Source organism: Camellia sinensis, chromosome 10 (assembly GCF_055761805.1).
Source record: "Camellia sinensis isolate YWXY chromosome 10, ASM5576180v1, whole genome shotgun sequence".
Lineage (NCBI taxonomy): Eukaryota > Viridiplantae > Streptophyta > Magnoliopsida > Ericales > Theaceae > Camellia > Camellia sinensis.
Genome location: NC_138970.1, coordinates 118,224,604 through 118,244,833, shown reverse-complemented (window position 1 = coordinate 118,244,833; position 20,230 = coordinate 118,224,604). Strand labels below are relative to the sequence as shown.

The window sequence follows — 20,230 nt, the reverse complement described above, 5'->3', positions numbered from 1 at the left end:
AGCTTTCTTTGCATGCTTTGTGGGCCCTTGATTTTAGCACTTTTTGGCCATGTCATAAAATGATATTGCTCTTATTTTGGACTGCCCTAGTTCTATTTTTGGGTCTCATGATTGAATGATGTTTGTTTTGCATGCTTGTAGTTCAATACCCATGCTTAACTTTGAGATTTGAGGTCCATTGCATGCATGTGCTGAGGTGTGTTCATGTTTTGAGGCCATTTTACATCACATTTCAGAGCCTATATGAATGCCATATTTCCATGTTTTCATCTCTTTAAGTGTACTTGAGAGTCGGGCTTGAATGCCTTGTTTTCGAACCATTGAATGAGCTCTATTTTCTTGCATGTTGAGCCACCATTTTAGGCCATTTGCCCACTATTTCAGACCTGCCTAGGGTCTGTTCGGGGTTGGTTTTGCCTTTGGTGCATTGCTTTGGGTACCTCTAGTGTAACGCACTTCACTAGTTTCGGTACCCGGGCCCCCTAGCTTGCATTGTGTGCCATATTTGCATGTTTCGGGACCATATTTCATGCTATTTTAGAGCTGTAATTTATGCTATTCCATGTCATGCTCCATCCTTGCCATGCTTTGGTAGAGTGGCATTCCATGCCTTAGGTTCGGTCCTTGGTATTCGTGCATGTGTGCACACATTTTTGTTGTCTCATTTTCATCTAATGGCCACTGATGTGAGCGTGGCTGAGGTCCACTCATGTTGGTGTAAGTCCATCGTGCATTATGTATGCCATTTCATAACATTGCGTATGCTAGGTTGCATGTTAGAGCATTGTGTATGTCATGTTACATCGAGCATTGTGTATGCCATTTCATAGCATTGCGTATGCTAGGTTGTATGTTAGTCGCAGTGTGTATGCCATCTCATTTGCATTGTGTTTGGTATAGGAGTTAGCCCAAGCACGGAAAACGAGGGACGTTTAGTACTGCGAGTGACGGAACGTGTCTCAATTCCCGGTCGCCGACACTCCGGATTACCCATGATGGAGTTTAGGTCTTGTTGTGTTTATATGTGCATTCATTCCACATCGAGTCGTGCAATTCGACTCCTCGGCCATCATGCATCAAGATGCGTGATTGGTGGCACGAGGATCGGGAACTACACTCCCTGAAGAGTAGTCATTCGTACATATGTGAAAATACTTTGCCATGCCCCTTTCTTGCTCTCTGTTGCAGCAAATTAGAAATCAACAGCATTCTGGAGCTTCGCATAGTATTTTGAGATTAAGCGTAAACAGAGGCGAATCGGGCATCGCAATGGATTTCCGCGCAAGGCAACTCGAGCATGCATCTTTCATCATTTGGAACAGAGCTGAGGCGGTCCACGAATTTGCATACTAGTTTATTTGCTTTCCTAGTTAATTTGTTAATTAATTAGGGTTTTGTAATATTTAATTATTCATTCGGACTGTAATTATTTATTCGGACCTTTCGAGCGAGAGCACAATTGTAATAAGTGTGCGTGCGTGTGATGTATGTCTCCCAACCCCACGTCTTTCTCCCTTTTATTTACCAGCTTATGATGGTTAATTTAGGGCATGTTTCAATTAGCATACAGCATGATAGCATGTTTGCATTCATTCATCTGTCTTGCATGCACCGGGCTCAGCGCATCATACTAACTGCATTGTATTTCAATTCTAAGTTGAATACTTGTTAGTTGTAGCATTTCACATGCTATCTTTAGAATAGCCGAGCCTATCTTAGTTGAATTTTGCATATGTTGCATTAGGCATTTCTATATAGTTAGGATCATGCATAGATTTCTAATATAGCTTTTGTTTTGGCTTGGAGTACTCGGTAAGTGTTTATGCTTTAGTATCCTTGCATGTGTGTGAGTGACTGCCATGATAGCATGCTTACCATGAGGCTATGTGCTTATATGATATAACTGCCTGAATGCCTGTGGGTGAAGGTTGGGTTATTTGAATTGGAACAATTCATTAATTATGAGTTTTAAGCCCACTAGATAGTGGCAAAATCATGTTTTCTAAGCCCACTCGAGGGTGGCAAATCCACGTCTTAGCCTACTTGCGGGTAGCACCATCAAACCATTTTCAAAATAAACAAACATGAAATGTTTTGTTCCAATTCAGGCGATCCAGTCTATACTTGTATGCTGTGCGCATCACATAGTAAATCTAGGCTAATAACCAGATTAAGAACGCATAATGTTTTCAAAACTAGATATCATGGTTAGTAGAGGCCGATCTTTGATCGGGCGAGTAGGGGTGCTCACGAAGTGACCTTCCCCAATCGTACCCAAGTTCACGAGCCGAGGTAGCTTTGGTGATGACGGACACGTGGCCTTAGGCAACGAGTCAGGATTTCCTAAATTTTCCAAATAAAATATTTAGGTGGCGACTCTGTATCTGGCAAAGCAGTCTATGCTTGGCACTTCTTTCAAAAAATCTGTTTTCAAAATTGATTTGCCGGATTTTGGACTCTTTGATGATTTCATCGGTCTTGCATTGCACTCTGCGAGATTAGATACAAGACCGTGACATTGAGTCCTGAACTGTAGTGAGCCCAATGAACAAAATGGGGGGGGAGGGGGTCTCTCCCCGGGGCGTTCGGGGACGTCTACAATGTGATGACCAAAGAAAATCAACATGTCAAAGAAATTTTATATCTCAAGGGAGTGTAATGTGTCTAGTGAAAATCAAATTTTCAACGAAATTCTATATCTCTAAAAATTTTGTGAATTTCTTTTTACAGAGAAATTTGTCTTAAATGTTTAAAATTTATTTGTGCTAAAATTTCTCTAAAATTATGCAAAATGGTGTTAAAAGGCTCAGAGATGAAATGGGTGACATTGATGAAACCGATGCCAAAGCCTTCGTTCATGCATATGTCAATATAGTTGCTCGAGCTTGTATTTCTCTTGGTAAGTGATCATTTCTACACAAAGAATATTGTGAGCAAAACACATAAAAATTTGTGAGCAAATCAAAGGAATTTTGAACCAAAGAAATTTCAAACCATAGAAATTTCTCCGTGTTTTGAAATATCTCTAAATTGAAATTTCTCTGCGCTGAAATTTCTCCGAATCAAAATTTCTCAGTAAAAATGTTAAGGGACCCTAACTATGAAAATATTATATGTCATTTATCTTATAAAATCTTAATATCAAATAACTTAAAAAAAAATTCCCAGTGCATCTAAGTTATGTCCGTCTAGAAAGTAAAAAAATTTAGTTAAAATATTAGAAAAATTCATTAAAAATAAAAGAATACGAAAAATGAAAAATTCGTTTAGAAAATTAATCAAAGCCAAACAATGTGCTTTTGTATCCATAAAAATTCAAGTCCTATTTTGCATCCAATTTTTTGGTTAAAATAGTCGCAAAAAAAATCAATTTTATTATCAAAATGTCATATCATGCACATTAATCAATTATTTTTTTAAAATAATTGTTCTAAACACATTAATTTTTATTGCTTCATAAAAAATTCCTATTATAACCAAAACAACAAATCTTATCCGACCAAACAAAATTTTCATGTTTCTTACCTAGAATCATTAATCAACACCACAATAAGACCACAATAGATTATAACTCATGATTCATAATTAACTCATAACTAAACCCTGAAGTGATAACTTGGGCAGCGTGTGTAATAAAGCCAAGTTCTTAACGAGCTAAAAAAATTCAAAAGTTAAAAAATCATTAAAAAAAATTTCCCAACGAGCCCACAATCATGTTATATCGAGTTTGAGTTTATTAAAGTTGAAGATCTCAACTTCACGATGAAATTGAACCATTATGAGACTGACTTTGACCCATTATTATTATATATAATTAATAGGGAAATTTGGCCATAAATCCCCTTTACCTTCCTTTCATTGTTAGAAGGACTAAGAAAAAAATTATACTTTCTAAACCCCCTCATAATTATAAAATCTTGCATAAAGGACAAAATTTATTATTTAAATATTTTATCAGACTATTATACCCTCACATATACACAATCCAGATACAAAATTTATCTTCTCTCTCATCTCTCACTTCTAACCCTAGCTTCCTCCATGGCCGGAGCTGTGTCATTTCTAAGCTCCGACGATCTCTCTCTGCATCTTCTCAACTCTCCTCCTTCAACTCTCCTTCAACTGTTCATCTTCTATCTCGTCTCTCTATTCTAATCCTAGCTTCCTCTATGGCCGGAGCTGTGGAGAACTTGCAAATCGCGCTGATACATATATATATATATATATATATCTATCTATCTATATGTGTGTGTTTGTGTGTTTTGAGATTTGAATTCGAATATATATATATATATCTACATATTTCGATCTGTAATATATATATATATATATATATATGTGTGTGTTTGTGTGTTTTGAGATTTGAATTCGAATATATAGATTTTTGAAAGCTCAAAGTTTTAAAAATCTGAAAAATTTGTAAAATCTGAAGAACCGCAGTATGAAAAATTGAGATTTCTCTAAAATTTTCAGATTATAGGCCTGATTTAAGAATTATAGGCATGATTCAATGTTTTTCAAAGTAAATATCGATTGATTCAAGGATTATAGGCCTGATTCAAAGCTCAAAGCTCAAAGTTCCATCGATTTTTCAGAGTAAACATCAAATTTCATTTGATAGAACCAGAGTAAAATTTTACTCTGGTTCTATTGCTCTGTTTTTTTCATTTGACAGAACTAGAGTAAAATTTTACTTTTATACAGAGTAAAATTTTACTTTTAGCTTCAGAGTCTTACATTTACTTATTTTTCAGAATAAAATTTTACTTTTATACAGAGTAAAATTTTACTTTTAGTTTCAGAGTGTAAAATTTTACTCTCATTCATAGTAAAATTTTACTTTTATACAGAGTAAAATTTTACTTTCATACAGAGTAAAATTTTACTCTGAAATACATAGTGAAAATGTCTTAATAGGAGAGCTGATAGATATGAGGGTAATATAGTAAAAGAAACAAGTTTTAAAAAATCAGGGGGTTTTGAAAGTACTTATATAATTCTTATCCTTTTGAAAGAGAAATTAGATAGTAAGGGGGCTATGACCAAATCCCCCTAATTAATATGTATATCATCGGCAAACAAAAGATGACTAAGAGGAAGGGCACTCCCGACAAATTCAAATGCCATGAATATCCTTGTTAGCCTCAGCTTGACGAAGCATAAATGACAACCCCTCTGCATATAAGAGAAAGAGGTATGGAATTCAAATGCCAACAATATCCTTGTTTGCCTCAACTTGACGAAGCATAGAGGACGACTCCTCCGCACATAGGAGAAAGAGATACGTATAATGGCAAAGTTAGGATTTTGATTTAGAGGGGTACAATTAAATTGAATTCTTAATGATATTATTCACAATCTAATCAAATCCAATTTTCATATAGAATGACCAAAGATCGATATGATATCAAAATTATATACTAAGAGTTATAATTAACCGATAATTTTTTTTATATATAAAATTTTAGTTCTTGAATATGATAATAATTACAATTTAAAATGTAATCACATTCGTACCCCACACACAAAAAAAAAAAAAAGAAAAAAGATAGAGATGTAGAGAAAAATAATTATAAGAGAATATTTTTATAAAATTAAATATTTATAGTGATAAATTATTAAAAAGAAAAATGAAACATATAAATTATAGAAGATTTAGAAACATATTTAAAAATTAAAATAGAGTAAAATGATTTTTTTTTCCTAATTATATATAGAAGTGTAATTTTCAAAAAATTAAAGGGGCATGTTTCGCTAATTCTCATGTGGCTCTGTCACTAGATACAGAGATAACAAATTGTTTTGTCTTAAGACTCTCAAGCAAGTAATGAAGCTCTATTTTTAACCATCGATTAACAAGAAATAAGGAACAAGTAGTGCTAGAGACCCACAAATTAGACTCTTAAATTTATCCATAGTGATGTGACAAGAGAGACAGGCCCCACATAATTGAGTATGTGACAAATTAAAAAATATTTTCCATAAGAAACTCTTGAAATACACCCCATCTATCCATGATGTCTCGGATTATCAGTTCTTATATCTCTCTAGGAGAAGGATGTATAACCCATATTATCTATATTAGGAAAAATTATTCAATAGGTTAAGTACATCATATTAGCATACTAATGTGATGTGTTCAACCAATGACATTTTAAAAAATGTGGTAGTTATTGGTAAAGTTTCTAAATTTACTTAATATTTTGTGATTTTTTCTCTCTATATACCATTCTATTAGCCGAGCACACTGCTAACATAGAATTCAAGACCTATGGAATAACTTCTCATGTATTATGTTCATTATAATTAGTGGAGTACATTTGGCCCGGCCCACCTGATCCCGAGCTCGGGCCGGACCATGTTGGGTCGTGCGGGCTCCCACAAAAATTTGGACTGAGTCAGCTCATAGACCAAAAAATTAGGCCCAGGCCTAGGAGGTATTCAAGCCTTAGACAGGGTGGCAAGCCTAGGCCTAGGCTCGGGCCTGGGTAGGTCTAAACATTTTTTTCTATTTTTTCTCCTAAAATTTTATTATTTTCCATTAAAAATGATACTGGGCCTCCGGTGGGCCAGGCTTTCAATGGGCCTTGAGTGGGCAGATGGGCTGGGCCGATCTAGGCGGGTCGAGTCGGGTCGGGTTGGGCTTCAAAATGACAGTTTAGGCCCAAGGTCGCGAGCTGAGTTCGAGTCCGAGCCTAACCAGTCCGAGCCTACCTTAGGCCGCTCATAGGCCGCAGGCCATTTTTATACTTCTAATTATAATGCATGGTAGGTTGTTGAGAAAAAAATTTCGGTGGAAAGTTATTAAATATTTATTTTTTTTGGGTAAATTACAAATATATTCCTGGAATTTGTTTAAATCAAATTGTCTCTTATGATTTTGAAAATTGCAAATATTTTATTTTCAGAATTTTTTATTTAACAAAATTCATAAAAAAAAAATGAAATACCTAACTACTCTCTTTTACAATAATAAAATTATCTTAGTGTTAATTGAAATATATTTATAACATTATTAAAAACTCTTAATTGACTTGATGATTTATTAATAAAATGAGTCATTCGTTTTGCGATTAGAAACTTAAAGGGTATAATATAATTTCAGAACTACGTAAGATAATCTGTATTTGAAACAAACTTCATAGCATTTTGAACCCCCCCCCCTCCAAAAAAAAAAAAAAAATTGGCAAACTTCAAGATATAGTACTTATAGAGGTGTATTGGGTTTGAGATTTCCCAAAAATAAAAATTAAAAAAATATATTAACTCCCTTTCACAATAGGAAATTCTCTCAAGAATCTATAATGATGATCCTAAATAGGGGTGTAAAAATGGCTCATCGGCCCCAAACCCGCCCGCTATCTGACCAGGCCCAAGCCTGAGCTTAAGCCTAGCCCGAACCCCTAGGCCTAGGCTTAGGCCATGTGTTTTCTGGCCTGCCTGCTCGCTTGGGGCCCACTCTAAAACCCACCCAAGGCCTAATCTTATTTTTAAACTATTTTGGTGGAAAAAATAATAATAAGTTGTCATGCTTGACCCAGGCCCAACCCTAAGCCTGAGGCCCAGCCCAAGGTCCGAATTCCCCTAGGGGCTTGGGCCTAGACCAATATTTCACGAGAGTGGGTGACCCAACCCAACCTAATTTTTGACGAGAGTCCACGAGACCCAAATATGGGCCAGTTTGAGCTCGGGCTTGGATGGGTCGAACCCAAATTACACCCTAATCCTAACACAAAAAAAGAGTTACAAAATAAAAAATATGTATGGGAAAACCCTTCCACATATTCAAATTTTACTGCTCAAATTGAGTTGGAGGTTTCCTTGTCATATAAAATAGGGAAAAACTCCCACGTAGCAACATGGTTCTCATTCACTACTCTTTTGGCCAAGCAATGGGCTGCACCATTGGCCTCCCCATTTGTGAATCGAATCTCACAAAGAGAAAAATCACGCTGAAGGCAATTAATGCCACCAACAATGCCTTCAATCGCCGCTATCAATGTTATTTGTCCTAACACCAACTTCACTACTTGTTGTGAATCTATTTCCAGAACTACTAGTAGTAGATGTAATTCTTTAGCAAATAGCAATCCCGAACGGACATCACAAACTTCCACACTTAATGGATCACAAAGTTATCGAAATGGACACACTCTAACTGCAACGAAATGCCCATGACAGTCCCTTATGACCAGCATCAACCCACTCCACTTGTCAAGCAACGATACCCTTTTTTTTTTTTTTTTTTTTTTTTGAACTAGTAAATGCCCTCAGGCTACAATAGAGAATAAAAAAAACAACATATCCTTTCAGAAGAGGAGGAATCCTAACTCAATCTAAAGGTAAAACACCCTTCGTCTACACTGCAGCAAGCCAATGTGCAACTCGATTGGCCTCTCTGGGTGCCCAAGAGAACAAAGACGAGAAGCTCAAGCCCAAAGATCAAATATCAAAGATGATCGCAAGACACTCCCATGGAGGGACCAGCTCGGAGACATGGTCAATGACAATTAATAAGCATGCCAAAAGGACAACGCATGCCTCTCTTTGAAAGATTTGAGGAAGAATGAATAGAGGAAACTACACCACTAACCAATTTCCCCTTCCAATCCCTCAAATAATAGCACATGCCTCTATTTGAATGTCAAGCAACGATATCCTGCTACCAAAATTAATTTCATACACTCCATCCCCATTTTACCAGTTTGCTATCCTCATTTTTTGGTATATTTTTGCACCTAAACTATTACTCAAAAATTAATTTAACCTAGGTATTCTTTTAATAATAATAATTTTATATCTAAACAATTTGATTTTGAATCAATTTTATTCCTGCCGTCAATAGTCGTCTATGATAAAACAAAAGTTGTTGACATGACATTGAAGCTTTATTTGAAACTTTATTTTGCCTTCTAAACTATTACAAAAATATTAATTAGACTCTAGATATATAAAAAATTAAATTTAAATATCTAATAATAATTTCATAATTCAATATCGTTTCACAAATTAGGGAATAAGATATTTTTATCAGAACATGTGTGGTGTATATTTTTACTTGCACAATTTTCAACCAACTATTAGTTGATCAGCTCTATTGAGATTATTTTGAGAGATAAACTAGCTATAATTGCTGAGAGAGAGAGGACACTTACAATTTTGGGCTCAATTAGCTTCGGTAGGACCAACTCAAGGTACTTTGAGATTCAACGCGACAATTTTAAATGAAACATTTTTTTTAGGGAGATTTGGTGGTAGTCTCCTCACTATTTAATTTGTCTTTCAAAAGGACAAGAATTATATAAATACTTTCAAAATTTCCTAATATTTTAAAACTTGTTTCTTTTACCATATTATCCTCATAAAATTTTACTTTGTATGAAAGTAAAATTTTACTCTGTATGAAAGTAAAATTTTACTTTGTATAAAAGTAGAATTTTACACTCTGAAACTAAAAGTAAAATTTTACTTTGTATAAAAGTAAAATTTTACTCTGAAAAACGAGTAAACTGTGAGACTTTGAAGTTAAAAGTAAAATTTTACTCTGTATGAAAGTAAAATTTTACTCTGTATAAAAGTAAATTTTTACACTCTGAAACTAAGAGTAAAATTTTACTCTGTATAAAAGTAAAATTTTACTCTGAAAAACGAGTAAACTGTGAGACTTTGAAGCTAAAAGTAAAATTTTACTCTGTATAAAAGTAAAATTTTACTCTGTATAAAAGTAAAATTTTACTCTACACAAAAGTAAAATTTTACTCTGTATAAAAGTAAAATTTTACTCTGGTTCTGTCAAATGAAAAAACAGAACAATAGAACCAGAGTAAAATTTTACTCTGGTTCTATCAAATGAAATTTGATAAAAAAACAACAAAAATAAATCAAAAACAAAACAAACAAAAACAAAACAAATTAATCAACAAATCAACATATCTAATTGAGAAGAAAAACTTCTAAAACTCGATCAACAATCACAAATCTCAATGAAAAGAATACATATGTTCAACAACACTCATACACACAAATATATATATATATATATATATACATATATTCTCAAAATCTTGAATGAGGAATATAACGGCTGCGAGATCTTCAGATTTGGAGATCGTCTTCATCGATTTTGTGAAGTATGATCGATTTGGAGATCGTCTTCATCGTCTTCATCGGCTACGAGCTCAGATTTCAAATTTTTCATACGTATGATACTATATATATAAGGGCAATATTGTGATAAAAAAAATAGAAATTATAAAATGTCCTTATTAAGGTAAGCATTTCTTACTCAGGGACTTTTTGAAAGAAAATTAATTGGGTTATCCTTTACCCTAATAAAAAGGCCCAAAAGGGGGGTTCCACCAAAAATCCTTTTTTTTTTTTTTAAGAGTTTGAATTATTTCATATTTACTATCTCAACTTGAAAGAGTATTTGAGTTTATTGGGCCCATTTTTGGGCCAACCTCGGTAATTTGAACTGTTCGCTTTTTAAAACTTATTATGTAGAATATTTATACAAAAAATTAAGATAATCAGATATCAACAGTTATATGTTAAAATCACATTTATTTATAAAAAAAAAAAATAGAAGACAATTATATTTTCAAGAATAATCATTCATTTTTTATTTAAAAAAATGTGATTCAAACATATAGTTAAAATGATTTAACAAATTATGCCTCCTTAAAACGAACGAACTGTTCAACTCTTAGGGTCTTCTTTTTTGTTGATTTTTTTCATTTTTAGTGAATTTTTTTTAAAAACAAAATTGGAAAACTTTAGGCTTTTGAGTTTTACTCGACTAGACGGACTAGAAAAATATATATTTTTTTAATTTGAAAAAAAGTCTAAAATAACAAAAAAAAAATTAAAAATAGTTGGCTTTTTCTATTTTTTAGAGTTTTTTCAAAATTTTAATTTGTCCATAAAGATAGATCAAAAAAATAAAAAATATAATTTAAAAAAAATCATAAAAAAGGAAATTTTATTCATACACTACAAAATTTTTTAGAGAAAATTAGTCTAATGTCCCTCTCCTATATTTTAGTAATAGAAGAGATGCACAATATTATTTTATGATATCTAAAGTCCCTCAACCCCCATACTCATACATTACAAAGAAATTTCTCAAATCAAACCTCATTTTTTTTTCTTTCTCTCACTCTAAACTTTTCTGCTAAATTCATCTCTTCTTCTCTCTATCTCTCTGATCTCTGTATCGCTTGCATTCTCTCTCATTCGTCTTTCTCTTGCCAAACCACCAAAAACCAAACCATTGTGGAACGCCGTGAACTACCAGTGGCCACCGTGGCCCACCAATCTCTCTCTATGTGTGTCGTTTTTCACACAGCTCATTCTCTTGCTCTCTTTTCCTTGTCAAAACTTCAGGGTACCAACACTGCAAGTGCGTTAATTCTTTCAATTTCTTCACACATGGGGACGTAGTTGATTTAATCCCAAGTTGTTTGTTTGTTTGTTTTTTTAATTTTAAAAAATTTCTGATTTTGCTATCTCCTCTGTTGTTGTTACAATTACAATTACTCATGAATTGTTGGCTCTGTGATAGTGCTACGAGTTTGGGGGTTTTTATGGCGGACTTATGCTCTTGATTTTGGTATAAGCGGCCATGGAGTACGGGCAATCTGTTAGTAGTGGTGAACTGTCTATCATTAAAGATTGTTGAAGATGAAGTGGGTCTGAGAGATGTTAGAAATCACAGAAAATGAAATTTCTCTGATTTTGAAGAGAATTTCTCTGGGTTTGAGAAAATTTCTCTGGAAAGGTTTGTTTGGAAATTTCTCTAGTTTTGATCTGGGTTAGGGATTCCAGATTGTATCAGTGGTTGCGTGTTTGGTTGCTGAGAAAATGTGTGAAATGAGAAGAAAACTTAAAATTTGAATATTATTAGGTTGAAGGTCTGTGATGAAGATGGTGAAGAAGATGAAGTGGGTCTGAGAGATGAGTAGAGAGCTAGAAAATGGAATTTCTATGATTTTTGAGAGAATTTCTCTGGGTTTGGGAGAATTTCTGTAGAAAGTCCAAAGAAATTCTAGGAGTCTAGCGAAATTTTGGGCAGAATTTCTCTAGATTTTGTATCAGTGGTCGTGTGTTTAGTTGCTGAGAAAATGTGTGAAATAGAAAGAAACTTAAAATTTGAATATTATTAGGTTGAAGGCCTGTGATAAAGATGGTGAAGAAGATGAAGTAGGTTTAAGAGATGAGTAGAAAGCTAGAAAATGGAATTTCTCTGATTTTGGAGAGAATTTCTCTAGGTTTGGGAGAATTTTCCTGGAAATTCCAGAGAAAAGAATTTTTCTAGATCCAATTTTCTCTGGATCAATTTGAGGGACTTTATACATTATAAAAATATTGAATGTTTTTTATGTTATAAAATCTTAATATCAGGGATCCTAAAAAAAAATCCCCAAAATTTTAATATACACTATTTATTTTGTCTGGATATAAATTTTTGAACAAAAGGTAAATGTTCGGACATATATTGATGAACAAAGGTAATTTTTTAAAATATATATATATATATTATATTTAACTATTTATTTTCAAACAATTGCTTTTCTTCATAACTTTATATTTGAACATTTGATTTTTGTTTATAAGTTTATATCCAAACAATATAAATGGTGTATATTGAGATTTTTTTGTAGTGTGTAAGTAAAATTACCATAAAAAATGGTAAATTTCAAATATATTCCCGAGATTTGCTTAAAATACAAATTACCCTATGTGGTTTTAAAAATTACTTCTCGCACTTTTAACTTTCTAATCACCTAACAAATTACTCATCTTTATTAATATAAATCATTAAATCAATTAACATTTTTTATAATGTCAGAAATATATTTTAATTAATCTAGATAATTTTATTATTGTATAGGAAAGTAATTATAAATTTTATAAGTTATATTAATTTTGTTAAATAAAATTTTTTGAAAGGAGAGTATTTATAATTTTTAAAATTATAGAGAATAGTTTTGTACCACCTCCGATACAAACATATTATCTGAAATTGATTTATAATACAAGTCGATATTATAAACAAATTTTAGATGACATGTTTGTACCAGTGGGGCTGGTGTCCCAGGGGATTATGCATATGTTTTTCATAGGGGCGTATGGGGGTTAACTCTTGGGGGGGACACAATTTATCTTTAGATTTGTGCATTGTATTCTGGTTGACATCCGATCTCTTACTTTGTTGAGTGAATAAGTGGTAAGTGGATGAGGTTTGCGTTGGATTAAATCTAACCAATAACAGTTTATCTCACAATTAGAGCCCACAAATATTATGATGCCCACAAAGTAATTTTCTTTTTTGTTAAAATAATAATAATAATAATAATAATAATAATAATAATAATAATAATAATAATAATATGTTTGTAATTTTATGTTTGAAAAAATTACAATTCATATTATAAGCAAGCGTAAGGGAATAATTTTAATCCCCACGAGTGCTATCTATTACTGATCCAAACACGAATTTAGGTATCCCACGCTTCAACAGACGCCTACTTGACGAAACTGACACCCAAACTGAGTAGAAATCAGTATTGACGCGACCTCTCTCTTAGTGTGTCTCATCTTCCACCGTTTTGTTCCAAATGAGTAGAAATCAGTTGTGACGCCATCTCTCTCACTCTCTGTGTGCCCCATCGTCCACCGTTTTGTTCTTCACAATACAAATCGACCCACAGAAAAGAGAAATAAGGGCATTCGCAGTGGAGCTGCTAAGGAGAGTTTTAGTGTCAGTTGGTAAATTTTAGCTAGCAAAGTGTGTTGTTGGGTGCTGCAGTGGATCAGTTAGTGTGTGTGTTAGTGGTGTGTGTCAAAAAGTTTGTTAACTGCGGCTAGCGCTTTAGCTAGCGCTTGGAAGTGTTTTGTTTGTCTTTCGGGCTGATCGGCCGATTGACCGGCCGGTTGACCCGGTCAACGAAATTTATTTATTTATTTTTTTTACTTGTTGGGATTTTTTTTTGGACTTAAAATTTAATTTTGGGCTTGAAATTTTTTATTAAACTAAATTATTTATTTATTTTATTTATTATACACATATATATATATATATTTAACACACACCTTAACACACCCCTTAACATATCCAATGCACCACCACTCACTATCTAAAATTAAAAAACTCTTAACACATCTTAACAAACATTTTTGGGCCCCTACTTTTATCACTTTTTGTCATATAACACACTTTAACAAACAATTTTGGCTATCCCATTGTGGATGTCCTAAGGGCATTCGCAGCGGAGCTGCTAGAGTTTTGGTGTCAGTTGGTAAATTTTAGCTAGCAAAGTGTGTTATTGGGTGCTGCAGTGGATCAGTTAGTGCGTGCATTAGTAGTGTGTGTTAGTCGTGTGTGTTAAAAAGTTTGTTAACTGCGACTAGTGCTTTAGCTAGTGCTTGGAAGTGTTTTGTTTGTCTTTCGGGTTGACCGGCCGGACGTCCGGCCGGTTGACCCGGTCAATGGAAATTTATTTATTTATTTTTTACTTGTTTGGATTTTTTTTTTTGGACTTAAAATTTAATTTTGGACTTGAAATTTTTTATAAAACTAAATTATTTATTTATTTTATTTATTATATACGTATATATATATATATATATATATTTAACACACACCTTAACACACCCCTTAACACACCCCTTAACACATCCATTGCACCACCACTCCCTCTCTAAAATTAATAAACTCTTAACCCATCTTAACAAATATTTTTAAATCCCATTTTTATCGCATTTTATCGTATACAAATAATTTTGACTATCCCATTGCGATGCCCTAAGAGAGAGATTGTTGGCTAACAAAGCCCCCTAATTAACTCTGATTTGGTCGGACTCTAATGAATGGCGTCAAAGTTGGGTATCGCCGGTGACATACCAGAGCGTCGAGTTCGACCTATATGGGACGCTATCGACTCTCGTCAGTTCAAAAACGCTCTCAAGCTCTCCGCTTCTCTTCTCTCGAAATATCCCAACTGTCCCTACGCTCTCGTAAGTCTGTTACACGTTGATTACATACACTATATATCAAATGAATGAATGCAAGTGAATTGTTCCACCAAATTACCGTGTCAGAGTTTTGTTATATATATATATATATATATCAAATTTGAGGTTAAAAACTTGATCTGATATGAAAAACTTGATCAAATGTTTTTGAAAATTTATTTCAGAACTTATCCTGAAAACCTGTTTTAACCATTTTTGATGAAAGGAAAACCATGTCCAATCCTTGTTACTTTTTAAAGTTTCATCAAATTTGTGTAAAAATATATGAATGTTGGGAATTTGGTGAAGGATTTGCCTCTCCCTTGTTTGATACAGATTTTATGAAATGGCTGGACTGGAGCACACTTTTAGCCATTTTTTATAATTAAATTTGAATTTGATGAAAAATTTGGACAAGGATTGCAGATGCTCTTATAGTATAGGGTTAGATTAGAAAGAAAAATCAGATTAGAAGAATATGATGAAATTTTCCCTTTAACATAGGGTTACATTATAAAGAAAAATCAGACTGATATACTAAAAATAAAATATAAAAAAAAAATCAGCTTGACACATAGAATGATAGAAACTACAACTTTCGATATTTTTTTACAATGCAAAAGCATGGATTTTGTGCAAAAAGCATAAATGAAAGCACAATTTTGTTAGCTTCATGTACGTCATTTGCATATCTTGTTTGTCTTATTGTGGTCAATTATGTATGTCCATGTCCAGTGTATTAAACAGGTTCTCAATTTTTTTCCCCTCTTATCTTATCATGCAGGCACTCAAGGGTCACATTTTGGAAAGGATGGGTAAATCTGATGAAGCATTGTCTGTTTGCCTAAATGCCAAAGAGCTATTGTATAAGAATGACTCCATTGATGATCTCACTCTCAGCACACTGCAGATTGTATTCCAACGACTTGATCAATGTCAGTACATGTACTGCTTGACATACATACACACATACATAGCTCTAATAATTGTTTTATCTTGTCAGTGGACATGGCTACTAGTTGTTACGAGTATGCCTGTGGCAAGATTCCAAACAATTTGGAATTAATGATGGGCCTTTTCAACTGTTATGTTCGTGAGTACTCATTTGTGAAGCAGCAACAGGTTGATTGTATCCAATAGTTGATGTTCCGAGTTTATTATTTATTTATTTATTTTGTTTTTGTTATTTTGTAACATCTATGTTCGTATAGATTGTGCAAGAGTTAGAATAGGGCATTTGCTTATATGGCTTTTTATTTTCTGCAGATGGCTATTAAAATGTACAAGATTGTTGGCGAGGAAAGTTTCTTGCTTTGGGCAGTTTGTAGCATTCAGTTACAGGTTTTGCCTGCCTGTCCCAACTATTTTTTACCCTTTTCCAGTTTTTAATGTAAAATAGTCCACTAGTGCCTGTTTTGGAAAGTTGTTATCCCTATCAATGGCATTTTAGAGCACGTGATACACCACCTAAAACAAAAATTTCAAAACATGATAACTAATGAGTGATTGTAGTTCTTTCAATGTATTCCTTTTGCTGAGCAATTCTGTTGTTTAGTGGTTAGCTAGGACTTTTGAATTACCCAGGTTATTCCCCATTCGAATTATCCATCTATCTAACCTGTCGCCATTTAAAAGATAAAGAAGTGATTTCAATTTAACAAATTGCAGATCAGCACTTTTACTTAAGTAATTTAACTCATAGCAGAGGGGAGACGTGGGTAAGTGGGTAGCTTACTGGTTGGGCAGGAAGTGAATGTATTTCAACTATTGATATATACTTAGGATTGATATAGGCCGTTGATTCAAATTGTATCTCTGATACATTTTACATATTTTCAAATCCATTTTGTTTTATTATATAGATATATGTGTGTGTGCGTGCGCGTACTAAAAACTTTCTTACTAATACAGTTTTTATGATTATATATATATATATATGTATATTTGGTTAAAAATGTTCTTATTAATAGAACTTTTCAAAACAATGTAAAATCTTCCTTACTTTCTCAAAATTCATTTCTTCTCACATTTCGATGACAACACTTTTTCAAAATATTAAAAGAGTTTTTCAAAATACCTTTTTTTACCCTCCTCTCTCTCTCTCTCTCTCTCTCTCCCTCTCCCTCTCCTTTCTTCTTACTTTTCACTAAAAAATCATGAAATCATGCCACATCTCCAGCCACGACCATCACTCCCTTCCTTTCCCTCTCTTTTTAGGCACTTACATCATCAATCCCACCATCACCACCACCACCACCACCACCACCACCACTAGGTAAATCCATCTCTCTCTCTCTCTCTCTCTCCCCTCCCCTCTCTTTCTTCTTAGACTTTGTTAATTTATGTATGTTTACATTGTCAACACTCTCCTTACATTAATCTATGTATGCTTATCATCCACTTTTTGGTCATCTAGATCATTCTCTCTCTCTCTCTCTCTCTCTCTCTTTCTCTCTCTCTTTCCTCCATTTCCGAAAGTCCCAAGCGTTCAAGCTTGGATTTCATCTCCTTTTACTTAAAATCTCACCCTAGTTCCATATACCAAAATGTAAAGCACGAAGAGAGCTTTCTAGTAATCTTAGCGGATCGTATTTTTGTAGCACTCTGTACTTCCTGTTATAATGGAATTATATTTGACTATTTGATTACCTTTATTGAGAACATTCTTAGTCAAAATTTGAGCCTTGGTTGAGGTGTTACCATAGTGGTTTGGCGAGATTGAATCAAAAATTCCAAATTCGAATAGTTATTATTACTTAGTCTTCACTCTTTTATCATTTTCTCTCTCCACACTTTGAATCTTGATGATAGGCTAAAACCATTGGAAAGCTTACTTCCGGTGCTTCAATTTGGAGACAAGAATGACTCTAAACCGAGTTTGAACGAGAAAGTTATGTTTGGTTGAAGTTTGCAAATATGTGTTGTGCGCATAGTTCGCTCAAGTACAACTTTCATCGCTTGAGCGGTCCATAGATCCTTCCAGCTCTGTTTCTCAAAATTGTTTGAGATATTGGAAGTCTCGATTCACCGCTTGAGCGCATTTTTGACCGCTCGAGCGGTCTATCCAGGATCATATCTTTAAAAGTCACTTTTTGGATCAAATCTCTTCACTTTTCACCCTCTTCTATCTTTTTCTAGCATTTTTGAGTTTCTAAGCTTTTTAACCTTGATTTCATCTATTCAAGAGGTAGGGATTTCTAAGCGGATTGTGTTTTCGTCACCGTGGATTTTCGGCTTTCTACTCATCCCTTCAAGAGGTAGGAATTTCTTTACTCTTTTTCGATACCTCGTCTATATATAGACATGTGGTAGATTGGTATTGCCCTAAATCATGTTTATTATGAATTTTTCAAAAATCATGAAAAAGGGATCTAGGGTTTGACACTTGGGGATTTTAATTGTTAAATTGGTGGTTGTTTTGATTAATTGGAGAGTAGTTAAACATCTTTATGTTGAGGAGAAGAAAAATCCCTAATGTTATATAATTGGTTCAATTAGATAAAGGGGTAATGTTGAATAATAGTTATATTTGTATTATGTGGATTGTATTAATGGGTTAATTGCTAAAAATGGGATTAACCAAGATGATGAGATCGTTTTGATTACACAATTATTAAGTTGAGTTTAGTTGAGTTGTGACTTGATATCCATGGATTAGGTTTTTGATTAAATAAAGAAAATGGAATTTGTGGAAAATGATTGGAGTTTTGGGAATAACAGAATTGATTTTTGAAAAAAAAAATGTAAGTCATAACTCTTTTGTAAATTAAGAAGGAATGGGGATTAAACTTTGAACATTTTACTTGTTATAGTTGTTTAATGTCCCATGAGTTTTGGATTATTGTATTACGCTTATTAAATGCATGTGCCTAGAGGTTTTGTCCTTGGTTATCGGTAGATGATGACATTGATGTGTTGAATAAAGTATGTGTATGTATTAGACTTGCGTTATTTATGTTTTTAGCATGTTGAAATGATCGGTGATATACACGTGAAAATGAGTGATACTAGAACCTTTCAGCTAATGCCTAGAGAACTTGGCAGCGCTTAGAATGAGAGGTACCAGTACCTTCCAGCTAGCGCCTAGAGAATTTGGCAGAGATACTATTACATTCCAGCCAGCATTTGATAAATTGACATTTCGTTATGAGAAGGTGTATTCTTGGTTTACCGTGCTTAAGGCAGGTAATAGAGTTTTGTTTATCATTAATATCCCTGTGTATCTGTGTATATCAAGTGTGGCGATGGTTATGGTCAGATGAGTACAAATTGTCTTATATGATTGGATAGAGGTTAATCATATGTTGTTTCCATTTTCATGTAAGATGTATACGTACGTACTCGGACATATTGGTGAGTTGTCAAAAGTGTTTATTTTTACCATGAGTTTGGCCAGGAAATGTGATGAATGTATTAAAAGTAAACATGTTTTCAAACAACTAATGGTGAGTGATATTTATGAAATGGAAAATGAAAAGGAAAGGTGGACCGTCTGTATTGTTGAATAAATTAGATGATTTTGGAAAAAATACTTATGTAAGTATACTTTGGTTATAAACCGCCACATTATTTATATAGTATGAGATGAAGCATTTATGATCATAGCTATTTGTAAGTCGTTATTGTTTAGGATCATGTTGGAATCCCTACTAGACATTGTGTTCATCCCACGTTGCTAATTTATTTATTTATTTTTCAAGTGAATGTCAAGAAGCGGTTCAAGATCAAGGATCTTCTTTATCTGTTGGCCACAGGCCTTTTATTTGCTGGCAGAATGTCGTCGTTGTAAATAAAAAGGGTTGAACCCTTTCTCTTATATGTAATAATGTAAGCCTGTGGACAATTTATTTAATTATAACTCATGTTGCATCCTTCATGTATTTGAATGAGAGAACCTTAGCTTAATTGTTCTTATTAATGTATTGAAGTTCCGTACGTTATCTCTGAAATTGTATTATAATAATGGATTTGGTAATGGTATCCGTGAAATAAAAATTGGGGCATTACAATTTTCGTCGAAGTCGGACTTCTGGGATTTTTTCTCTTCTTGCTTGAGGTAAGGATTTCTTTACTCATTTTTAATACTTCTTTATAGATAGATATGTGGTATATTTTTATTGCATAGAAAGTCATGATTTAGTTATGTGATTTCAAAGCCATGAAAGGGGATTTTTGGGGTTTAAGCTTTGGAATATGATATTGTTTATGTTATGAA

General features: G+C 33.5%; 1 protein-coding gene across 2 annotated transcripts; it reads left to right on the top strand.

The window, feature by feature from the left end:
• The first annotated feature begins 14,810 nt into the window (after positions 1-14,810).
• Positions 14,811-19,978, top strand: LOC114306995 (N-terminal acetyltransferase B complex auxiliary subunit NAA25). Of its 2 annotated transcripts, none has more exons than XM_082892112.1 (4): positions 14,811-15,018; positions 15,800-15,950; positions 16,019-16,137; positions 19,716-19,978. In XM_082892112.1, the coding sequence occupies exons 1-4, from the start codon at positions 14,872-14,874 to the stop codon at positions 19,716-19,718; spliced, it is 420 nt and encodes a 139-aa protein (XP_082748238.1). In that variant the 5' UTR covers positions 14,811-14,871; the 3' UTR covers positions 19,719-19,978. The 2 variants fall into 2 exon arrangements, with proteins under 2 accessions (XP_082748238.1, XP_082748237.1); XM_082892111.1 differs by lacking the exon at positions 19,716-19,978 and adding an exon at positions 16,282-17,129.
• The last annotated feature ends 252 nt before the right edge of the window (positions 19,979-20,230 follow it).

Bases quoted from the DNA above. Each gene is read 5' to 3' on its own strand.
- LOC114306995 (XM_082892111.1), top strand. From the start codon at position 14,872: ATGGCGTCAAAGTTGGGTATCGCCGGTGACATACCAGAGCGTCGAGTT. The intron at 15,019-15,799 runs GTAAGTCTGTTA...CTTATCATGCAG, and splicing joins CCAACTGTCCCTACGCTCTC to GCACTCAAGGGTCACATTTT. The intron at 16,138-16,281 runs GTTGATTGTATC...TATTTTCTGCAG, and splicing joins CATTTGTGAAGCAGCAACAG to ATGGCTATTAAAATGTACAA.